The sequence below is a fragment of the Amphiura filiformis genome, chromosome 15, assembly GCF_039555335.1.
Source record: "Amphiura filiformis chromosome 15, Afil_fr2py, whole genome shotgun sequence".
Lineage (NCBI taxonomy): Eukaryota > Metazoa > Echinodermata > Ophiuroidea > Amphilepidida > Amphiuridae > Amphiura > Amphiura filiformis.
The window spans coordinates 39369210-39391204 of record NC_092642.1 but is presented as its reverse complement, the minus strand read 5'-3'; the positions used below and the strand labels follow the sequence as shown (position 1 = coordinate 39391204).

At 41.9% G+C, this 21995-nt stretch overlaps 1 protein-coding gene across 1 annotated transcript; it reads right to left on the bottom strand.

Annotated features, from left to right (window-relative positions):
• Positions 1–556: 556 nt before the first annotated feature.
• On the bottom strand, positions 557–14036 carry LOC140171616 (KICSTOR complex protein SZT2-like). The gene is given in 7 exon segments (XM_072194902.1): positions 557–4370; positions 4372–6440; positions 6443–6892; positions 6895–9591; positions 9594–11899; positions 11902–13761; positions 13764–14036. Coding segments are annotated over 7 exon segments (11640 nt in total). The 5' UTR covers positions 14026–14036; the 3' UTR covers positions 557–2374.
• Between the last annotated feature and the right edge of the window lie 7959 nt (positions 14037–21995).

The window sequence follows — 21995 nt, the reverse complement described above, 5'->3', positions numbered from 1 at the left end:
CAAAAAGGATACCGATGAACTCATTATTTTTTGTAATTTTGACAACAAGTGCAAAATATGGTTCAAGTATGCATTTTTAAAAACATATTTATTCACCAATCTTTGTACAAGAACTAATAATAATGAGACAAATTAAAGGGAATGATCAGAAATAATTATGTAATGATTATGTAACTGATGGACACTTGAACCATATTTTGTACTTGTTCTCAAAATTACAAAAAATGAGCTAGGCAATTATCATAGCAGGGTGACGATATGTGACCCAACATGTACAAATGAGGTACTTGACAGAAGTGAACAGAATTGAGATTTCAAAATGACAGTATTCTGCATGTGAACTTTTAGATTTAATATTTTTTCAAAAAATAGGCAGAAAACCCCCATTTTCATTTTTTGTTTGTTTTTATTTACGTACATGTACATGTTACTGGCAAAAATGTTTCACTAAAGTTCCTTCAAATACATATTTCTCTTTACTTTTAAATGAAATTAAGTCATTGGTATTTTTGGAACATCACATTAACACTAACATTGGTATAAAACAAATGTCCCTACATTATGATGTAATAATTTGAATATCTCAATTTTGTCTTGACAAAAAGCATTGTTTATTCACATTGAGTCACACATCAATGCAGCATTTCAGGAACTTAAAAGTATGTTGATCAAATCTTTGAATAAATCACAGTATATTGATCAAAAACTCCAAAAAATATGATAAGCGAAAGAACTCTCCAGCAAGTTGTGTTCTGGTTTCATGAAGACATCCCCAAGTATACAAATGAGGTTATTGCTATTTATTTCTCTTGGGCTAATCCAGTTGAAATCCATACACCCCCTATGGAAGACTTGACCGTAATCATCCCACACAGGGAATGTGAATTTCAAATGGAGTTTCCTAAATGGGCGACTCCATTTGAAATCTACACCCCCTGTGCCAGGGATTAAGATCATATCTTCCATAAGGGGTGTACGGTGACATGAAGGATTGAACTGTTCTGGGTCATATTAATATAGCGTGTGTGATGTGCAGTGGATCATGATGTTCTTTTCAGTAACCTCATTTGCATACTTGGGACATCTTAATGAAGCTTATACATGTAGGCCTATCTGTAGTTGTCACTCCACACAGATAAAACAATCAGGTTTTTGAAAAAAAAAGAGCACAATTTGAAATATTATGAAGAGCAGATTTTTGTGATGCAAGGCAAAATGCAAAATATGGTCATAATTTCCAACTTACAACACAACACACCTCATTTGTAGAAATTATCTGCTCTTTCTCTAAACTGGATCTAGAAGCTTAGCTGGCTGGCTGGCTGAATGGTAGGCTAGTCAGAGCTCATTTCACAAACATTCACTAGTCCATGGCTCAGCAGCAGAAAGACGTATCTCCATTAGCTGCTGTCAGTGCCGTGTAGATAATTGCTTATGACATGCAAGGTGCATTCTCTCATGCACTCGAAGGCATGTACTGTGAATTGACTGAACTTGTGATGCATATTGCAAGCAATCGTATGTACTACTGCTATAAATGGAGATACGTCCTTCTGCTGCTGAGACACTGAAGTGACCCATCAGGAAGTTAAAAGTGATCTCACAATGTCTCTGTAAATTCAATGTTCTTGTGCCGTAGTGCAGTTCTTCATTTTCATACCTTGTACAAAAATCATCATCTGCTTTTCTTAAGATATGAAAAGTCAACTGATTTCTTCAAACTCTTCAGCGGCAGATCTAGCTATTGTTAAAAGATCTGACAAAGCATTTGTGTTCACATCAGTCTTGAAATCACAGAGTAACTGACACGTAATGACTTTCTTGGTTCGTTCATCAAATTTGTGATCGGCAACTTGAAAGTTCATAAAATTGTTTCGTGTGTTGGCTGTGTTACTGCACATATATGAAGAAGCTGAAGAAAATAAAATCCACAATTTCTTTGAGGACGGTGGACACCATGTCATTTAAAATTCTCCACAAATTATATCGGAGTAGGCTGCTTGTAGCACACATCATTCACAATTCTCTTACCATGGCATGCTGCTCTGAGAACAGTTATGAAGTAGCTGAATTCCTTTTTTCGAAACTGATGCAGTACACAGTCGATGTGAATTCGCATTATTCCATTTCTGTGTACACGGAACAGTGTTCTATACCAATTGATGAGTAGCAACAAACAACTGGCTGATGTGCATCATGTATGCACATTTCTCTACATAGCTTGTTCAGATGTTCACATAGCCTAATGAGGTCTAGCTTTTGACCACAAAGGCCAGGGTTATCAGTCAGAGCACCTTGGAAACTGACCTCTCACAGGCCAGAGGATTTCAGTCAGAGCATGTTGCACTATTCGCCACACAGCTTATCTTGTGCATCATAGCAGAGTTGTCCACAGATAACAGCTCACTGCATTCACAATACCCTCTACATGCCTACATGTAAATAGATCTTGCGCATTAGTATACTCTTGCGATAAACCAGCAGCGTGTAACTGGCTTGGAGACTTCTTGAAAATTGCTTCCAACTCAAAAGTATTGGTCTGTTGGTCTACTGTGAGCAGCACCATCATGTCCAGATGACTGGGATTGAGAATTGCCAAGTGTTTGATCTGACCATCCTCTGATGTCAAATACCTTGAAGTAGTGATGAACTTAGTGCGAAGATACTGAAGTAGTCCTTCGTACCAATGGAGGGTACTGTTTAGGAGTGGAACTATCTGCTGGTCGTATTCACTGAATGAAACGTGATGAACATGATCTAGTAGCACCTTGAAATTAGGGTATGTCATTTGAGTTGTCTCCATTGTGTCATCACTAACTGATGTGTCTTTCTTCTTTTTCTTCTTCTCGTTCGGATCTTCCTCTGTATCCCAGATGAGAAGCTGCTGCCACAGCGTGTCTCGTCTACAATCGTCAGCCGCTTGTTTGACCATAGTGACGATCTTCTCTTTCGCATTCTGTGCTTCGGCACTCATCAACTGGTATCCGTGACTGTTGTCTTTGTAATACGCCTCCGATGCCGTCATCTTTGACTGCCATGTTCGAATGGTTCGCCTTGGGAACAGATCTTTGCGACTTGTTACTATGACGTAGAACTTCAGCTTCATCAGGTTTGGATTTGTTGTATCTGTTGCCGTGGTGACTCTACCGGTCCCCAAATCAGCCTCCAGCAACATTGAATTAGCTCTCTGGTTCTTGTGCGCATCTTTGTCCCATGTTAGCACCAGACTCACAAGAAACTCATCGTACACACTTTTTCCGAGCACATCTTTGAAATATCCTGTTAGTGGATATATTTGGTATAGAGCATGTTCTAACTCTTTGTCTGACGTATCTGTACCTGGACACATACTCAGTTGCTTCATGAGGGGAGGCTTGTTAGTCATCAAGTACTTATACAGCTGTGAAGCTGGAGTGTTGTGGCTCAAGAACGCTTGCGATTCAACATGCATATGGTTTCGTCTGAAGTTGGGCACAGGCGAGTAGTAGTTTTCAAGATCCTCAAGAAAGTTGGTGACATGATACCGTGGCTTGAAACCCATTTCTGGAGTACCAAGATACGTCTGAATTGTGCGCAGATGGAAGTCATAGCTGAATGAGTGGAGGTGGATCTGATCTTTGAATTTATCACACTCATCAGTGAACAGCATGGACAGCTGAGGGTTAACAGCTTTACCAGCAGGAACTTTGGAGCTCTCAAAGGCATACAGCTTCACACAGAAGTAGGCATTCTTGAAAGCTATCTCTATCAATATAATGCCACCTGGTACCGTCAGCTGTAGATGATGCCCGCTTGAGGCTTGGTGATGTTTCCTGTTGGATATGCCTTCCTTCTTACCATTCTTTGATAAATGCTTCAAATGATGCCTTTGTGGTGGAGATTGTGCAGTTATTTCTACAGGTGAAAACTGCAAGGTCTTCAAGAACATCACATAATGTTGCACAAACGATGTGCGGATGTCCATCAGCCATGGTTCAGCTGTCACTTCACCGTATGCATCCTCATCAAGCCAATAATCTGTGGTGATCTTCTGCTTCCAATTAGGAACAAAAAGCAGCGGTGTTGCACAGTAGTGGACTATCTGAGATGACTGCTTCAGCAATTCAAGAATCTCCTGACTTATAGGATGTCGCACGTAACTACCTCTCTTCTTCTTTTGCCACATGATGTATAAATTCTCCAACTTGTTCTGCACTTCTATTTCCTTCTTACTCAGCCAGGAAATTTCTTGTATCTGCGTTCCATGCTTCAAGACAGGATCTTTTATTGAACCATATGGACAATGTTGAAGTGGCTTCTGGATCTTTCTGTTCAGTAGAGTCTCCTCAAACGGTTCAGTCCCTGTGTGCTTGTGCCTTGTTGGTTTTGCGAACTGTGCTCCGCCTGTGTTCCTTGGGTGGGGGCGTCTTGTGCTTTATGAGATTGTCTATTTCTTCAGGTGACCAATTGGCATTATGTTGACTTGTGAACAGACCCATCTTCTGTGATAAGATACATGTGAGCAATTCCGATCTTGAATTCTGCCAGTTGATGACACCCTTGAAGAGATTCTCAAGTCCGTTCTGAAGCTCTCCGTTGATGTTGTAGGTAAAGAAAGTCATCACACGGTCATTGATGACGATGAAGAGCAGATGCTGTCTTGGTACTAGAAATTTTCTCGGATTCTGCCCACCACCAGATTCCAACACGCTCTCTTGTTCTGCTTCTGGTCCTGCAGATCCTGTCAACTTTGACGTCAAAGGTAGCGGAGGAAACTGCTGCAATCCTTTCCTTGTGACTGGATTATCTAGACCAGACAACATGGCAAAATCTTCGTGCGAGGGATAATCCAAACTGCAATCCCAGTGTTGTACATTACGAGCTATCAGGAAAAAATTCCGTGTTGCCCCTGGTAACGGCTTCTGGGTACATTCACTTGTGGTAGAAGCTTTAGTCCAATTACACAACTTGTATTCTTGACCGCATTCCTGATACAACTTAGTAGTAAAATCGGTGCAGAGAGACGGTGTTTTTGCTAGTAATTCCCTCAGCACCGGCTCTATGGAGAATCTGCACGACAACTCTGCGGTCATCTTCTGGATGGTAGGAACTTCAAGATGGTGCTCAAACTCCATCCATGGAAGACAAACTTTACTGAAGACAGGATGCATCATACCATGTAGACCTAGAGCAGCGTCTCTCTGCTTCTGCCTGGCCATTTCGTCATGTCTTCTTTCCAATTCATGTGCTTGCCAAGTAATCTGCTTACTCTTGCTAGTTGGACTAGTAATTTTAGGAGATGGCATTGGACCTTTGGAGCCTCCGCTCGGATGCCGTTCTCGCTCTATATTTATCAGCAATTTTGATCCTTGACTTGAAGCTGATCTTGGTGATGATGACCTTGCTATTGGCATGGGTTCTGGCACTGCATTGGTGTCCTTCTTCTTCATCTCCACTTCTGGATTGTCATCCAACTCTTTCACGTATACCCCTAAAGGTGCCGTTAGGATTCGGAACTCCATGACGATATCACACAAGGTGTGGCCCACAGCTTTGATAAGACTTTCAGTCAATTGCTCCAAGTTAACATTTCCTCGCTCCCATACGGCAAACTCAATTAAGGCTCCAGGTTCACAGGTGTTACCATCTGGAATATACCTCTCTGATCTTGTGTGTTCCGTAAAATCAGCCTCTTGGATGGGATCAACATAGGTTATTGGGGATGGTCTGGTAAATGTTCTCTTCATTGGTATTCCCTTGTTATCTATTATACACAATGAGATGCAAGCTATTCCTGTACGCCCAGATTCGTGAGGTCTGTTGTACAAAAATATATTGTTGTCTGTATGTGCGGCAGCATTGTGCTCATGGACATCGCACTTTGCTTTGAAGTGATTCTCCACCCTGGCATCGATGTATTTCGGTAGGTTCAAAAACTGCCGTAAGTTTTGTCGCAGGAAGTAATTTACAGAGTACAGGTAGTGTGTGGCGCTCTCGGGGACGGTGCAAAGTATGGTGTCGGTCGGGCATTTGCCACGTGGCTGGATGAACTGAACATCATCCGGCGTCAGCTTCAGCATGGGATTTCTTGCAAGCATTGCAGAGATAACATCCAAAGTGGTGTCATCCAGTCTGTTATTCAGCACCTGCACAAGCTCCTCTTGGATCTCAGGTCCTGGTTGTCCTGGCCCAGCAATGCCATGGACTGTTAGTTTGATGCAATGATCAGATCGATAGTGTCCGCTGGTAATAACACCACTTTTGATTGAACTGGATATTGTCTCTAACCCGGAGTCCGTAATCATAGATCTTTTGGACTCTAATGAACCATGATCATCTTCGAACACAGTACTTCCAAAGGTGGTATTCAAAGATTGTACTGAAGTGGCACGTGATAGCTCTCCTCCCGTTAGCCTACCTCCCTCTGCGATGGAACCGTGTCTTGAGGTATCGTAATTTAAAAAATGGTCGACTCCGACAACCTCAGGTAGAACACCTCTCCCGTATTGCCTTTGTACACAAACATGTTCTTCCTATTTGTAACGCCAAATGCCGTCAATGTTGTTTTGACTGACTGCAATCCTCGTGAGGCAGCTCCACCTCTGTAGCTGGATTTGAGTCGGGAATGCACCGGTAGAAGGGTATACCAGATTTCGTCGCAAGCAAAATGTCCTGGGTTGAAGTCCATAGCAGCGGCTAGGTAGTCTTTCGGTTCTTGATCTACGTCATCACTTTCAAAGTCATTAGAATGCTTGTAGGTCCTGCCTTTGGATGGATCTTCACTTTGCCAGATATCTTCGTCACTTTCTGCCACCAACAGAGATTTGCATATCCTAGTTTCATGCAGATCCTGCAACAAAAGCCTTTGATTGACCTGTCTGCAGATGTTTCGGATGTTCTCAGTCACTTTCGATCGTATACTTCTTTGTTCTCTGAAAAATCCTGGTCTTGATTACCTCTATCTCTTGCATGGAAGAACACATCAACTTTACTGTTAAGTATTTTCATGATCAACCAAAAGTGAGGCATCCCTTTTACTTGTTTGACCGGTGAAGGACCAGTAACATCGCAGCTATCATCTGCATCATTATCACTAGAACTAGCTTCATAGCCATCATCATACTCATTGAAGCTGCCATTCAAACTTGCGTAGCTGAGTGAGCTGGGTGGTCCACTAGCACTTGATCTTGCTGATATACCACTTGGATGTCTTAGTTTTGACTTCTGCGCAGTAGGCTCGCCTTCAGCGCTATCCAGTCTAGGTGATGTTGTGGAATTCATCTCATTGTCGGTTTTGAACACAGAAGTATTGCTGGCTGAGTCTTTAACAGGTGTCATGCTATCCGTAAAAGATGCATCTGGTGCACTTGATGATGATGTTGATCTTGATGGCCGAGTACCCACTGTTCCAGATTCATTTGTGGTAGAATCTGCTTCTCTACTTTGCACCGTGTCAGCATCTTGCCGGGTGTGGTCGCATACAGTTGTCTCACTTGGTATAACCTCTGTAGAAGCCTCTAAAGCTTCCTCTGCAGAATCGGGACTCTGTTCCTCCTTGTCATCTTTTCCATGTGCTTCTTTAGATAACACAATGAAACTCGCACTGTTTCTTCTCAATGTACTTTCATCCGATTCAGGTATGACTTTTGAATCATGGTTGGTTGCCAAGTCTGTATCGGAAGTTGACAGAGATGGCGTAGCACCACACAACTCGGCCACTTTTGCAACATCAGGTTTGCCATCACCAAAGTGGTCTTCTGATAGTATCTGAATTGAACTATCGCTACTTCTCGTTTCATCATCAGATTTAGCCCCAGCGTCTTCTGTAACCACCGTTTTACAATCTGACTCATTTGTTTTTATTTCATCATCTTTCTGGTCTTGTTTCTCTTCTTCCATAGCATTATATGCCACAGCAGCAGTGTCAACCTTTTCATCAGCACTGGACTGCACCTTGTCTGACGAAGCACCCTTGTTGTCGCTTGATATCTCATGTGACTGATTCTTAGTGGTAGTATCTTCTTCATCTTCAGTTCCTTCAGTTTTGGCTTCCTTCACAGGAGATGGTGGTGTACATATGACCATAGTGGAACTTTTGCTTGATGCCTGTGAAGCAACAATTACCTCTGACTTATCCTCAAATAACCTGTGTGGTTCTCTTTGACTAAGATTCTTGAGGGCACTCTGCAAACTCTCTTCCTTAGTCATCTTATGAGCTTGCTCTATCATTACATGATAATAATCTCCAACTTTATTCAGCTGATAGTCAGGAATCTCCAGTAGTTCAAACTTCTCTTGAAAATTATCCAAGCTCTGCTCGGCTCCGAAGACAAACTGCAGCTTCACTTCTTCCGCAATACAACTTGGTTTGCCTGATGACTCTTTCACATGCTCGGCTACCATTTCCATAGTCTCTATCGTAGGAGGAAATATGTGACACTTTGCTGATGCAATTTCATCTTTCAAAAGCCACTTGATCTCGGCAACTGTGTCTTCAATAGCCGTTTTCTGAGATGAGGGTAAATCGCTCAATGCATCTGCCATGGTAAGATTACCAGGGAATCCTTCCGATGATGATGTAGTCTTTGCTCTACTCTTTGCAAATGGATCGTCTTGCGGAGTGGGTGATGCTGGTGGTGATTGCTCTGTAATGGACATCTCTCTAGATCTGTCTGATAACATGTTGTCCAACTCGTCATCAAGAGAAACATCAGGTGGCAGGGTTAAGCTCATGAGATCCAAAGTGACGGAAATATCGGCTAGATCGAGAGGCTCGATTGGTGCTCTGTCAAGAAACGTAATCAAACTGCTTAGACAAGTTGGAATAGTTTGAACAGATTTGTATGCGGCATTGGTTTTCACTTTGATTTCGCATACCAGGTGAATAAACAGCGGAGTGTTGGCTTGTTCATCAATACTGCCCATAACTGATTCATTAGACGTACCACCACCTTCAATACTGTAGTCATCGTCATTGTCCTCGTCATTGTCATCATCGCTGGGTGTTGTCTGGTAGGCATCGACTACTGAATTGATTTTGTTATCCAGAGTATCTGCCTTCCATGTGTCTTCATCTTCATCACTGGATCCTTCAATCGGCAAATCTTCCTCAGAAAGAGGCTGAAAAATGGTGCTTGGTTTTCTTGATGGTACATTTGTTTGTACCACATTGGAATCACTTTCAACAGCAGGTGTGTCCGTTTCCTTACCGCCATCCTCCTCTTGTTCCGTTTCTTGATCCCCATCTACATCTACTGAATAGTACCAGAAATCTTTATTGGTTGGCACTGGTTTGAAATGTTTACCCATGATGCACTGAAAATGTTGCCGAATCAGCTGATGGAGGCCAGAAGTGGTATCGCATTTGTGTGCATCGTAGAGTGATGACATTGGTATTGTGATGGAGGCATTCTGCACTTCTTCAGGTGAGAACCTCAACCTTGGACTACTAACATCGGTAAGTGCATCACTATTTTCGTCTTTGCTTTCATCTGTCTTGTCATCTGTCTTGTCTTCTCTATTACCTGTTGAATCTGTTTCATCGTCTTTACTTTGCTCACTTTCTATCGAGGCCTGAGTAGAAGACAAATCTCTGTCCTCTATTCGTTTACTTGCGAGTCCTCGTCTGAAGAAACCACTTGCTGACTAGCACATTCACGGACGTGATCGCAAACGGACAGCACAAACTCTGTGATATCAATTTCATTATTTGCCTCTTCGCATATTTCTTCCATAGCTGCCTGGACGTCTTGGGCACTGACAGGTTGACTTCTTTGTAGACTTTGAAAGATTCCCAAGCCAAAACTCTTGTGGATTTCATGCACTAGAAAGTAGTGGAACTTCTCCAGTCCTTTGCTACATGCAGGTGGTTTATGCCTTTCCTTCTCTACATATGCTTTATGGAGCTGCTCCTCTTCAGGGAACGTCGAGCTTGATGTACTTTGGTTGCGAGAGTTCTGTCTCGAGAAGGAAGGTCTTCCACTCCTACTCTCCGAGTATGAATGTGAAAACGTCTTATCATCAAAGATGTCGCTGAATTTGATTTGTGGTTTCGCACTAGGGTCCAGGAGATAACTCTTGAGACCACTCATGGAGCAATCATATACATAAATTGGAAGAACAAATGGTTTGTTCACCTTCTTTCGTGCATTCAGTTCAGGAGGTACATCTGCTAACCTTTCCTCAGCAACATCGTCATCTCTGGTACCATCAGCCTCAACCGCATCTTTGTCTTCACCAACTTTGTCTTTCCCATCCTTATCACTTGCATCCGTATCCTTCACAAGCATTGCCTCATCACCAGTATGTAATGTATCCAATGGTGATGTTGCAATACTCTGCCCACTCTCATCATTACCACCTTTTGCAGCATCTTGCCTATCTTGGTCGCCATCTTCTCCAGATGGATTATCAGGAACAGGTTCTGAAGGACTCATCATCAGTTTCTGCAGATCTCTGTAAGTTGCAGGAATGAATGCCAAAATCAGCTGCGACGCCGATGCTTCAACGTTGTGCACGTAACAAGACCACTGTGGTATTGGCGACTCATGCTGATGATCAACATTGATACCCGATGATTCTGGATTGAAACTGCTATGTGAATCATCCAGATGACTACCTGTATCATCTTGCGGTTGATTTTGTTTGGCGATGAACTCCGACATTTCCTGCAGCTTACTCTCTGTCATGATAAATGGTGGGGTGCTGTCTCCACGATCTCTTGCCAATATAGCTTTGGCAAATTCCATGCTTTCCTCAGGTGTTAGCAATACTTCATGATTACTCATATGCTTCAAGGAGTCCAATAGTAGGAAAAACAGTGTATCATTTGGTTTGGGCTGAGTAGGTACTTTCCTTTCTTCTTCTGCTTCTTCTTCACCACCCTCCACTTCTTCTGTTGGAACAACTTCAATAAATGTAGAGCATAATATCTCCACTTGTTGACATTTGTTCACTAGTTTCAGTAGATCCAACTGAAATGGTATGTGACTGATGGATTCGCTGAACTGCAGATTTCCTACCTTTGACGGCGACGCCCTCAATGCATTCAATGGGGAGTTACTGTACACCAAATTGGAGCAGTGAGCTTTCAAGTGCTCGTATGTCAGCAGTGTTGTTATAACCTCATGGTCTATTGGTAACATCAGTGATGGAATTTCAGTGTAGGTAGCATTGTGAAAATGCTGCTGTTCGGGTGGTAAATCAAATACTGTGCCACTCTGTGGTTCTATCCAGCACTCTGTAACAAGCTGCAATCTGCCATCTGCTTCTGCCGTGTCGGAGTCATCGATCAGATCGCTGCCCCAATGTTCTGACACAGAGCCGCTTGCGATTCTTTCGCGTACAAAGGTAGTGGTGTGTGGTGGGAAGAGAATGTACTGTACGAAGCACGGGAAGATTTCTTGCTCCTTATCAGTGTCCTCTTCTTCCTTCTCCACGATGCTAAGTTGCATCGGGTTCCTCATGTGAACCTCCGTCACAAAGCTGATGATCCCTGAATTGGAGTAGGCAAAATGGAACCCTTCTTGCAGTCTCATCTTGGTCAATACTGACAGCACATTGGCTACTGCTTGAGCCGAGATTGGTGTATTGCTGTCACTCTGTGCATCCCATATCCAGCGTTGGTGATGAAGGTAACATGCTAGTCTGTTGAGGGTCTTGTCTGGGGTATGGTTATGCATGTACACCGGCACAGAGGCTACTGTGACTTGAATTGACGTCTTCAAATCTGTGAAATCTGGAGGCATCCTCTCGTATTTCACCAAGATCATGTCCATCGGTCTTGAGAGCATCACCACACAAGGCCGACCGGTGATACCTTGCTGCAACTGCTGCTGTGTTGTCCGAGATTGCAGTCTTAAGACAAACCCACTCTCCTGGATAAGGGATAGCTTCTGTGTAATGGTGAGTGCCTCTAGTTTTCACGAAGTTCTGTGACGATCTTGTTTCTGATGTGACCGGGAGTGCCTCCAAGAAATCCTAACCGTATCACAACACCAGGTGCCTTGGATGATACTCGTACTAGGTAGAATGATGTCGGTGGTCCTTTGGGATCTTCTGACATCAATGATATATAGCTATGATTCTCTAGCAAGATGAAGGTACTGATGTCTCGAAGGATTGAGTTGAGTTCCTTGAGCGCCACCCGACATTGAATACTGTTGTAGCGCCCATTACTGCTTGGTAGGTACAGATACTTGGGTAAGGGAAGATCAGGTACCAGTAGTAAGGATAGTCTGTGCGTGTGAAGCCACCTCTGCCATCGCTTTGAATCCATCAGTGTGATTCGCTTCCAGAACTCCGCAAACTGCACCACATGTGAATCCTTCTTGTCCAACTTCTGAGCCAGCACCGGTGTGTCAGAGTTAGGAGGCATATAGAATAACGGCATGCCTTTCCTAGTACCTTCAGGCACAGTATAGTAGATGGGATTCGTTGCAAACGACTGCAGGTGTACTAACAGCTGGTCTGTATCACGCAAGTTCTTCAGAGTATTCCAGAAGTTGCGTACCACCTTTGCTCGGTAAGTATTTTGAGGTCCTCTCTGAGGGCAAGTGACATCGCGGAGAAACTCGTAGCTGCCTTCCATGATCACTTCAACAGCAGTGATGCGACTGTTTTGATTCAACGGCCACAAGGAAGTGGCTTTGTATTCAATTCTGCCATTGTATTTCCACGGCAGTGCCAGCTTGACTTCGATCTGCGTCTCGTTCTTTGTGATGTTGACATCTTTGATGGTGTATCCTTCTCTGAGTCGCACGGACAGGACATTGGATAGGCTTGTGTGGAGAGTAACATCCATATGCTTCTTTGTGATGAGTGGTATGGTGCAAGCACCATGCTTGTTCACTGTGAAGGATGGCTGAATGCCTTCGGACGACCACCCACCTTCCGATGATATCACTTGATGCTGATGTCTCTTGATATAGTCTATCTTCATACCATCCAATCCCTTCTGAAAATGCCACGACAGAAATGCCTTGTGGTATTGATTCATTGCTTGCGATCCAGTAATCTGAACCTCGGAGCATTTCGAGAAGTATGCCCCAAATGTAGCTGTCGCGATGAACTGCATGATTTCTGTATGCGGAATGTAACCAAAGCTACAGTGAGGATGGAATCCTTTGCCAACCTGGAGGAAGGAACACGCAATGGTACTGCTTCGCATCTGACTGAGCAATGAATTTGTAGTGGCTGCATCCGGCATTGCTGTCACTCCATCTGTGACCACTATGATACCAGCGCTACTGTTTTCTGGTAATAACTGTAGTGCTAATATTCCACACCATAACATGTTGACAAAACCTGCTTCTGGAGATGCAATCTCAGGTTCTTCTTGTGTGGCTTTCTCACTCTCGCTCACATTCTGAGCAACGTTTGCTCTGATATTGTCTGCGCTGTATGACGTCATTTCAGTAGGCCTGGAATCTAGCTGATCTTCATCTTCGTGCTGTTCTGTATACATGCTGTGCACAATTCTGTTCTCAAAATCGTCCAACTGTTCCTGTAACTTTTCTAGAAACATGTCCAAGTTATCCACTGTCAGATGGCAACCTTGGACCATGACCTGCTGAGTAGTCAATGCAGCTAATGGCGTATAGGCAATGACAGTTACATACAGTTTGGGGGTAAGCACCGCCCTGGTACCTGGCACGCAGAATGGCCGTGTCAGTCCTCGTGAGGCATTTACTCAAACAGGTATAGATATCCAACAAGCTAATTCTTCCCGATTGATGTCGACCGTCGCCATGGACGGACTCAAGTCCAGGACGAATACAAACCGTAACGCCTGGCAAGAAATGTCACGTGAGTACTAGGGACTAGTTTATATTTACACTGACAGCCTGGAGAGTATGGATGCGGTTGGTTGGCACGATTCTTTGGGATGGCGGACAACACCTCCAGTTCCTCAGAAGACTCCAGAAGTTCATCTTGAGTCTTGATGGTGATGAATTTGTTGAGGTTGCCAAAGTACCAAGATGCTCTGATGTTACGTGATATTCTGTACTGCTGCTTCATCAGCACATACACCTCCGCAGCATCCATCTCCTTGCATTCTTCCTGTAGAGGGGAAGAGAAAAAAATGAAAGACAAAATCCATAGGTTAGCATTTTTGTTCTGGAAGGGATAGATCTGCTGTAGATCAATAAAGGTAGGAGTACATTGTACTTTGTACCATACATGTCTATAATATTATGACATTTAAGTCATTAAGGTTATTAATTATTTTAAACTGTTGCGATTTGGTAGTTCACAGCATCTTACGAATGGTAGTGAGCTTTGGCAAAAACTGCACTGCTCAATTCATAGTGAGTGTGTAGAAGAATTAAAATATCACAGATTTACTTTTATAGCTGTTGCGGTTCTTGAGTTATGTTGTAAAGAGGGCTGAAACAACAACACTTTTGTAAAACGTACATAACTCATTAACAACAATAAATTAAGCAAGTTTGCAATGTACATGTATACGATTTGTAGGATGAACTTTTGCAAAACATCAAGGTGTTAATTTTCAATAATATATTGATCTAGATAATGAAAATCGATTTTAGGTTGCTTCGACCAACAATACCTCGCTCTACCCTTAATGTACGAAATTGCTTAATTATTTTAAAACCTGATTTTTTTTGACATATAATTTGTAATGTTACACATGTCCCGACTTACACCTTTACAATTGGATTCATCCAAATTTTTTGTATGAAAATGGAACAAGTTTGAATTTATGTCTGAATAAATCCCCATAGAACACCACAGTTCAGCTGCAAAGATTTTACCTCATTAGTTTGGCTTAAAATGACCAGAAAACTTTCCTGACAGCTGTTACTAATATACAGTAAGCCAAAAAATTAAGGTACCAGTTGTGTTCACCCAGGTATATCCTAAATAAAGACAGATGTCAATTTAAAACAAGCAGCCAATACATGTACTCTTTAGCTCTAATTTAAGACCTTACTTGTTGAAATTGGTTGAGAATTAAAGAAACAGTGATCTAAAACCTAATAAAGAAACGAAATCAAAAGTTGCACTTTTGTGTTCTAATCAATGAAAGCATGACACTAGTTTTAACATGCTAATCAATGGAAGCGCAGCGCTAGTTCTCTTGTTCACGAACGCTTTGTGTACAAATCAATAGGGCATTTAATGCAGCTAACTGCAACTTTTACATTAGTATCTTCCTTGGGTTTTGGGATCGCTGTGTCTTTATTTCTTGAACAATTGAATACCTGAGTGGAAGAAGGGCCCAACTCCAATTTTTTACAAAAATGAGTTAGACCCAGCATTTTATTGCCAGCAGACTGATCTTCCTTGTGTGTGAAGGATGAGCCAAAATCCACTCTCCAAATAGTCTTCCACGTACACTTAATCATGGTTTTCATGGAAGAAAGGCCCAACTCCATGGAGTTGGGCCCTTCTTCCACAAAGATAGTGTTAAAGAGGAATTTTGTTCATCCATGAAATCAGCTTTTCACTACAATAAATTTTCTTGCCAACCTATTACATGAGTTCTACTTGTGCAATTAATGGTAATTATCTAATTTCTGTAGCTATTTATAACACAGAACTGGTACTTGTGGTATATTAGTGGAAGAAGGGCCCAACTCCAGCTCAGATTAAGACCTGTACCGCTGCCATGGAAACATCATATATATATAATTTCGAATGTATGTACTATTGTATGTTCATGTATTAAAGGTCCCCTGAAGATAAAAACGTTCTGCCTATAAAACTTTTCCAAATATTAAGTTTTCTCTAAAACAGTTTTGATGGAGTTGGGCCCTTCTTCCACTCAGGTATTCAATTTCAACGAATGAGGTCTTAAATTGAGCTAAAAGATGCAGCTATTGGCTGCTGGTTCCAATTATGACATATCTGTCTTTGTTTAGGATATACAGGAGGTGAACATAACTGGTACCTTAATTTTTGGCTTACTGTATATATTTGGCAAAGAATAACAAAAATAAAAATTTGATCGAAATTGTATATTAACCCTATCACGCCCGAGTACTACAAAATACTACTTGATATATGTGCTGTTCGTGCGTGCATCCCGCGTGGTGTGATGACCAGGGGTAGCGCTAGAAGAAAACATTTACTTGCAGAAAATTAAAAAGTAGTGAGTCCTCAGTAGAGTTTGGTGAGTCAGAGTTCACAAATGCAGCATAAATTGTATGTCTGCATGTAGCGCTGGATTGAAAACTGGGGTCTGCTGGGACCCCTGAACATGCAGAAAATTGTTAAAATAGGGGGTCCGAACTATATTTTGGTGAGTCCGGGACCCCAAAATGCAGCCTAGCTCTACCCCTGGTGATGATGCAATCGCCCTAAGTGATACAGGCTGAGTCAAAAAGAAGTAAACTCATGTTTGAGGGCCTGTAACTCGAGATCTGCAAGGAATCTGCTAAAAATAAAAATACCACTGGAAAGAGCAAATTCTACACGTCTAAATAAAAAAAAGAATTGTTGCAATTGCTCACGGCAAACAAAAGTTATACTCATTTGAATACAACCACCCATTTTTGTAGCTGCACACGGCTGATTGATTTTCATCCATTTCAATTTCGAAGAATCAACAAAGTGCTAACAAGATTTATTGTTGAAAAGACAACTTTTGCTTTTAATTAATATTCAACAAAGTCCATGACGGTACCCTTGTTTGTAGGGATACCAATTCAAGTCTTTACGAACGATCCGGAAGAAGCTTGATTGGGGAATATTGAGCTGATCTTTGGTCTTGCTGTATATAACGCATGTCTAACTCTAGCAATATTCACTTGTGATCTAGCAGTTCGTGGTCTGCCTGAAGCTTCCGGCTGTCTGTTCCTTATTGTCCCATGTACATTGAGCTTGTTCACATTCTTATATACTGCCCTTACATGAAACCCGGTTAGCTGTAGGAAATTGGAGACTAAAAAGATGTTGAACTTCAGTGGGACTCTTAGTTTCATGATACTTCGTCGACAGAAACGTGCGCCCCCGTACGGTAAATTGTGGTGCCATGTTGCCATTTGGCCCGTGTTACTATAATGTAGTGCAATGAGGTAAATTTCATATTGAAAAGAGCCCTTTAACATGTAGGAGTTATTGATCGAAACTACACCTGCCACAGAACTTTATTTGCATTTGAACATCGCGCCTTACCAATCAATATAATAGGTAGGCGTCTACTTGGGAAGTGAAACCGTGTGCAGCTTCAGTAATGGGTGGCTGTATTCAAATGAGTATAACTTGAGTTTGCTGTGAGCAATTGCAACAATTCTTTTTTTTATTTAGACGTGTAGCATTTTCTCTTTCCAGTGGTATTATCATTTTTAGCAGATTCCTTACAGATCTCGAGTTACAGCCCCTCAAACATGAGTTTACTTCTTTTTGACTCAGCCTGTATGTAGGCACGGTTTTGCTGGCCAGCGAAGCCCAAGACCCATGGCAAAGTGTCGCCAAGCCAGTGGTTGGCATGCGAGGGGTCTCGGGTTTGAATCCCACCCAGAGCAAACAACTTCTTTCTTTGTTTTCCCTCTTTATTCCTTCCTTCTTTCCCTTCCCATCGCCAAAAAGCCCCTGGCGGGTTAGGGTTATGATCCCAAAAGCATCCCTCAAGAGTTTCTTTTATGGTCCCAAAAACTGACCATGCATGTTGGACGGAATCAATCGAAATGAGGTTCCAATATTGAAAATGTAAGTTATTCTATCAAAATTGAAAGCAAAATCATAAATTTTGGCATTTTTTATGAAGAAGAAAACTAATCACTGAGTCACATAATATTAATGTAGTGACATTGCTGACCATTTTAAAAACATGGCCTGATCTTCAAAATTCCATTTTCAAACAGAGAAAAAAACTTTTAAACTTCTAAAAATAATACAATTCAAGAAAAGCCCAAGGCTCAAACTCTTGCCAGATGGTACTCCTGGCTAATAGTGCAGAGCTTTTAATTAGATCGCAGGGCAATCTCAACCTTTTACCAACAATACATCGTATACCCTTAAGGGGGTACTACACCCTTAGACTATTTTTGAATTTTTCTCAAAAAATAATAACACACTGGTAATAAAAGTTATGTATATTATTGGGGCAAGGAATCCAATTACTACACTGAAATTTCAGTGACTCAAGACAAGCGGTTCAGTATATATGATAGGAAATGAGGTACATCCAGTGTTCGAAATAAGCACTTATCCTCTTGTCCTCTTGTCCAAAAATCACTGGGGACAACCAAATTGAGCAATGTACTTATCCCCTGGACAACCACTATATTTTACCTCCAAAAATATGACACATTTTGGGGACAAGCAAAATGCTTTGAGGACAAGCAAAATTTATGCTTTAGTTGTCCTCAGGACAACCTCCATATTTTCCTTATTTCGAACACTGGGTACATCCCAGCGGTACCTTATTTCTTATCATAAATAACGAACCACTTGTCTTGGGTCACTGAAATTCCAGTGTAGTAATTGGATTCCTTGCCCCTATAACATACATAACTTTTGTTACCAGTGTGTTATTAGTTTTTGAGAAATATGCAAAAATAGACATAAATTTATCGAGGGGTGTAGTACCCCCTAATTAAAGTTTGACTTTTGACTGTTTGATTGTAATTTGTATCCTTAACCCTAACGCCCCAGGGGCTTTTTGGCAACGGGAAGGGAAAGAAGGAAGGAATAATAAAGAGAGAAAAGAAAGAAAGAAGTTGTTTGTTCTGGGTGGGATTCGAACCCGAGATCCCTCACATGCCAAGTACTAGGTCGGTAACACTTTGGCATGGGTCTTGGGCTTCGCTGGCCAGCAAAACCGTGCCTATATATCACCATGGATAAGGTACAATGTATATGGATATGACAGCTAGTCAAATAATATAATAGGTATGTAAGCCACCATTACCCTGCCATTGCGTAACCTGGAACACTACCGCGATTTCTACCGCTATATCGCGTCAGTGCTACGTGTTTAAGTAATGAAAATTACCCGTAAAATTGCAGCTTGTTAGACTTGTTCCACAGTTAGACTTTTTCAAGCCTGCTACAGTGCATTTTTTCAAATGTTGAACAGCTGTTTTTAATACATTTAATAATATTTTTAGCGCATCCATGAACTTAATTTATTAAATACATCGACCAACAATCCCGCTATCCAGGCCAATATTTATACAAGAAAAAACTGTTTCAATCACTTAAAATTAACCTTAATTTCGCGGCCTACACGTAAGACTTGGCGATAGTCTATTCAGATATCATTGTCATCAAGCTCGAAGTGATTGACCCCCGATGATTGACTGTGGAATAATTATGAGCCCTGGGAGTCCCGGGGCTCATAATTATTGCACAGCCCCTAAAAGTTAAATGTTTAAGCTTAATTTACTAATCATAACGTTGGTTTAGATGTGTTGCAGCAGCTCAGCGTCACCGATGAAACCACATTGAGATTGAGAGATGAAATTATCATGCAAATTGCAAATATATGAGTTATATACGTGATCCACCAGTGGAGCTCCTGTGCCCTTACTCGATAACTCTAGCTTAGAATTTGCTCACAATAGTTACCCAATACCCATTCGATGCTAGAGTACGTTGCTATCATTTTTGGTCGGACAGCGGTGCAATGTTTTGCACCGGAGGTTATTTATTCTGTTAACGTTGAAATTTGGATGAAAGTTATTTCAATGAGTCAACTGTATCTTTTGAGCAAGATTTGCCTACATTGTACTTTGGACAGTCTAAAATTTTGCTGAAGTGTAATTTTAGTAACATTTTGATGCGACCGCCTGTCGTGATCGGCTGTGTTTACTTCTGAACTTCCATTGCTTGACACGGTGTCATGCTTCAGCGAATCCGACTAGATTTTGAATGCAATGGTCTCTAGGCTAGAATGTGGAGCTATTGGTGAGTAAATTCTTGGCTAGACTTCTTGAGTAACTGTGCCTCCACAGAACTTCTGGTAGAGGACGTTTGTGCTCGGGGCGCAGAGAATCCACTGTCGGAGTTACTGCGCTCGGAAGCAAAATAATATATTTTCGTGGATCATTCTGCGCCGGGTGCAGAGCATCCATGGTCGGAGTTACTGTGCCCGAGCGCAGTTCCTACATGTATATGTAGCGGTGGATCATTGCTGTGCTCGGGCGCAGAGAATACTGTCGGAGTTTCGCTGAAGCATAACACCGTGTAAAGCAATGGAAGTTCATAAGTAAACACAGTCGATCACGACAGGCGATCGCATCAAATTGTTAATAAAATTACATTTCAACATAATTTTAGACTGTCCAAAGTAGGCAAATCTTGCTCAAAAGATACAGTTGACTCATCGAAATAACTTTCATCCAAATTTCAACATTAACAGAATAAATAACCTCCAGTGCAAAAAATTGCAACGCTGTCCGACCGAAAAACAATGGAGTTCTCGAGCAAGATGTACAATGTACATGAACTCCAACAATGAATTCTCTGCATCCAAGCGCACAAACTATCTGATCGTGGATTCTCTGCGCCAGAGCGCAGAAATGATCCACCGGTGCCCGCTTTTATATCATAATACTATAGGTATGCTAGGTGAATTCAAATTTGCCATCAAACTGCATCATTTTACATATCAAATTAAAGCCCTTGAGGCTTGAGTAAAGAAAGCCAAAACTGAAAACATTTTTGTCATAGCGCTTTCCGTAACAAAGTTACATCTTGTCAATGGAACTGCTATCAAAATCCCTCTACAATTCCATGTGCGACTTGATTATCACCATAAAAAATCATATATTTGGGTCAAGTGAAGCATAGAAAACATATTTATGTAGGTTTCCTTCACCGACCTGTTCTCAAAAAAAAATTCAAATTTCTATGTTAATATGCATTGTGTTTGGGCCCCGGTCTCGGCGAATTTCGCTGACTAGCAAATGTGTTTTTAAAACTAAGGTTTGCCTGGGATACCTAAATACTAATCATGGCGTGTCCGTCCGTCCCTCTGTCCAAGACTAACGCGTGCTACTCAAGAGTGCGATCGCGTGCGCTATCGCGTAGGCTTGGAGTATACCGACGGGCGAAAAGTAGCATCGGAAAGCATTACAGTGTGGTTAATCGTGCAGGTGCATCTCATCGGATTCCAAAACGGCACACGTGCAGAGGCCTATAAGTAGTTTAAAAGGTCAGGGCAAGTAGGCCTACATGTATATGGGTTAGGTAACGGGTGTTGGGTAATTAGAGATACAAGAGAGTAGAATATTATTATCTGTGTGCCGCGCGCAGCTCCTCCGCTAGACATAGACTTTAAGGTACATATTTCGAGGTGCATTTAACAAACACCAAATTGGTGTCATAACAAACACCAAATTGGTGTCGATGACCTGACATGCATGCATTCTTTTGTCGAGAGTTCACATGGTCTTTCAATTTGTGCCGAGTGTCCTTGGCAGACTTGACTATGCTTCAGTGGTCATAAAAGGATTCAATAGATAACCTCTGCCCCACTAATCACTAGTTACGTCAACAACTAAAATGTTTGCTGACGACACCAAGCTGTACAACAGGGTCAAGAAAGGCAGCTCTGAAGGAAGTGATGCTATACAGGATGATCTCAACCAACTCAAGGACTGGTCAGATACATGGCTCCTCCGCTTCAATGCATCAAAATGTAAATGCATGCACCTGGGAAACGACAACCCTGAGAGATCCTATGTCCTTGGAGATGATGAAATTGTGGTGGCCAAAGAGGAGAAGGATCTGGTGTTTACATCACAGATGACTGCAAACCATCAATGCAGTGTACAAAGGCTGCCAACAAGGCCATGACGAGTTTGAGAATCATCAAGAGAACATTCAAGTACATTGATAAAGAGAGTTTCTCCATCCTGTACAGAGCCTATGTTCGTCCACATGTGGAATATTGTGTCCAGGCATGCAGTCCTTACCAAGTCAACGATATCAAAGAAATCGAAAAGGTGCAAAGAAGAGCTACTAAACTGGTACCAAGTTTAAGAGACAAACCATATCAGGAAAGGCTTGAAGAATTGAATCTCTACCCGCTAGAGGTCAGA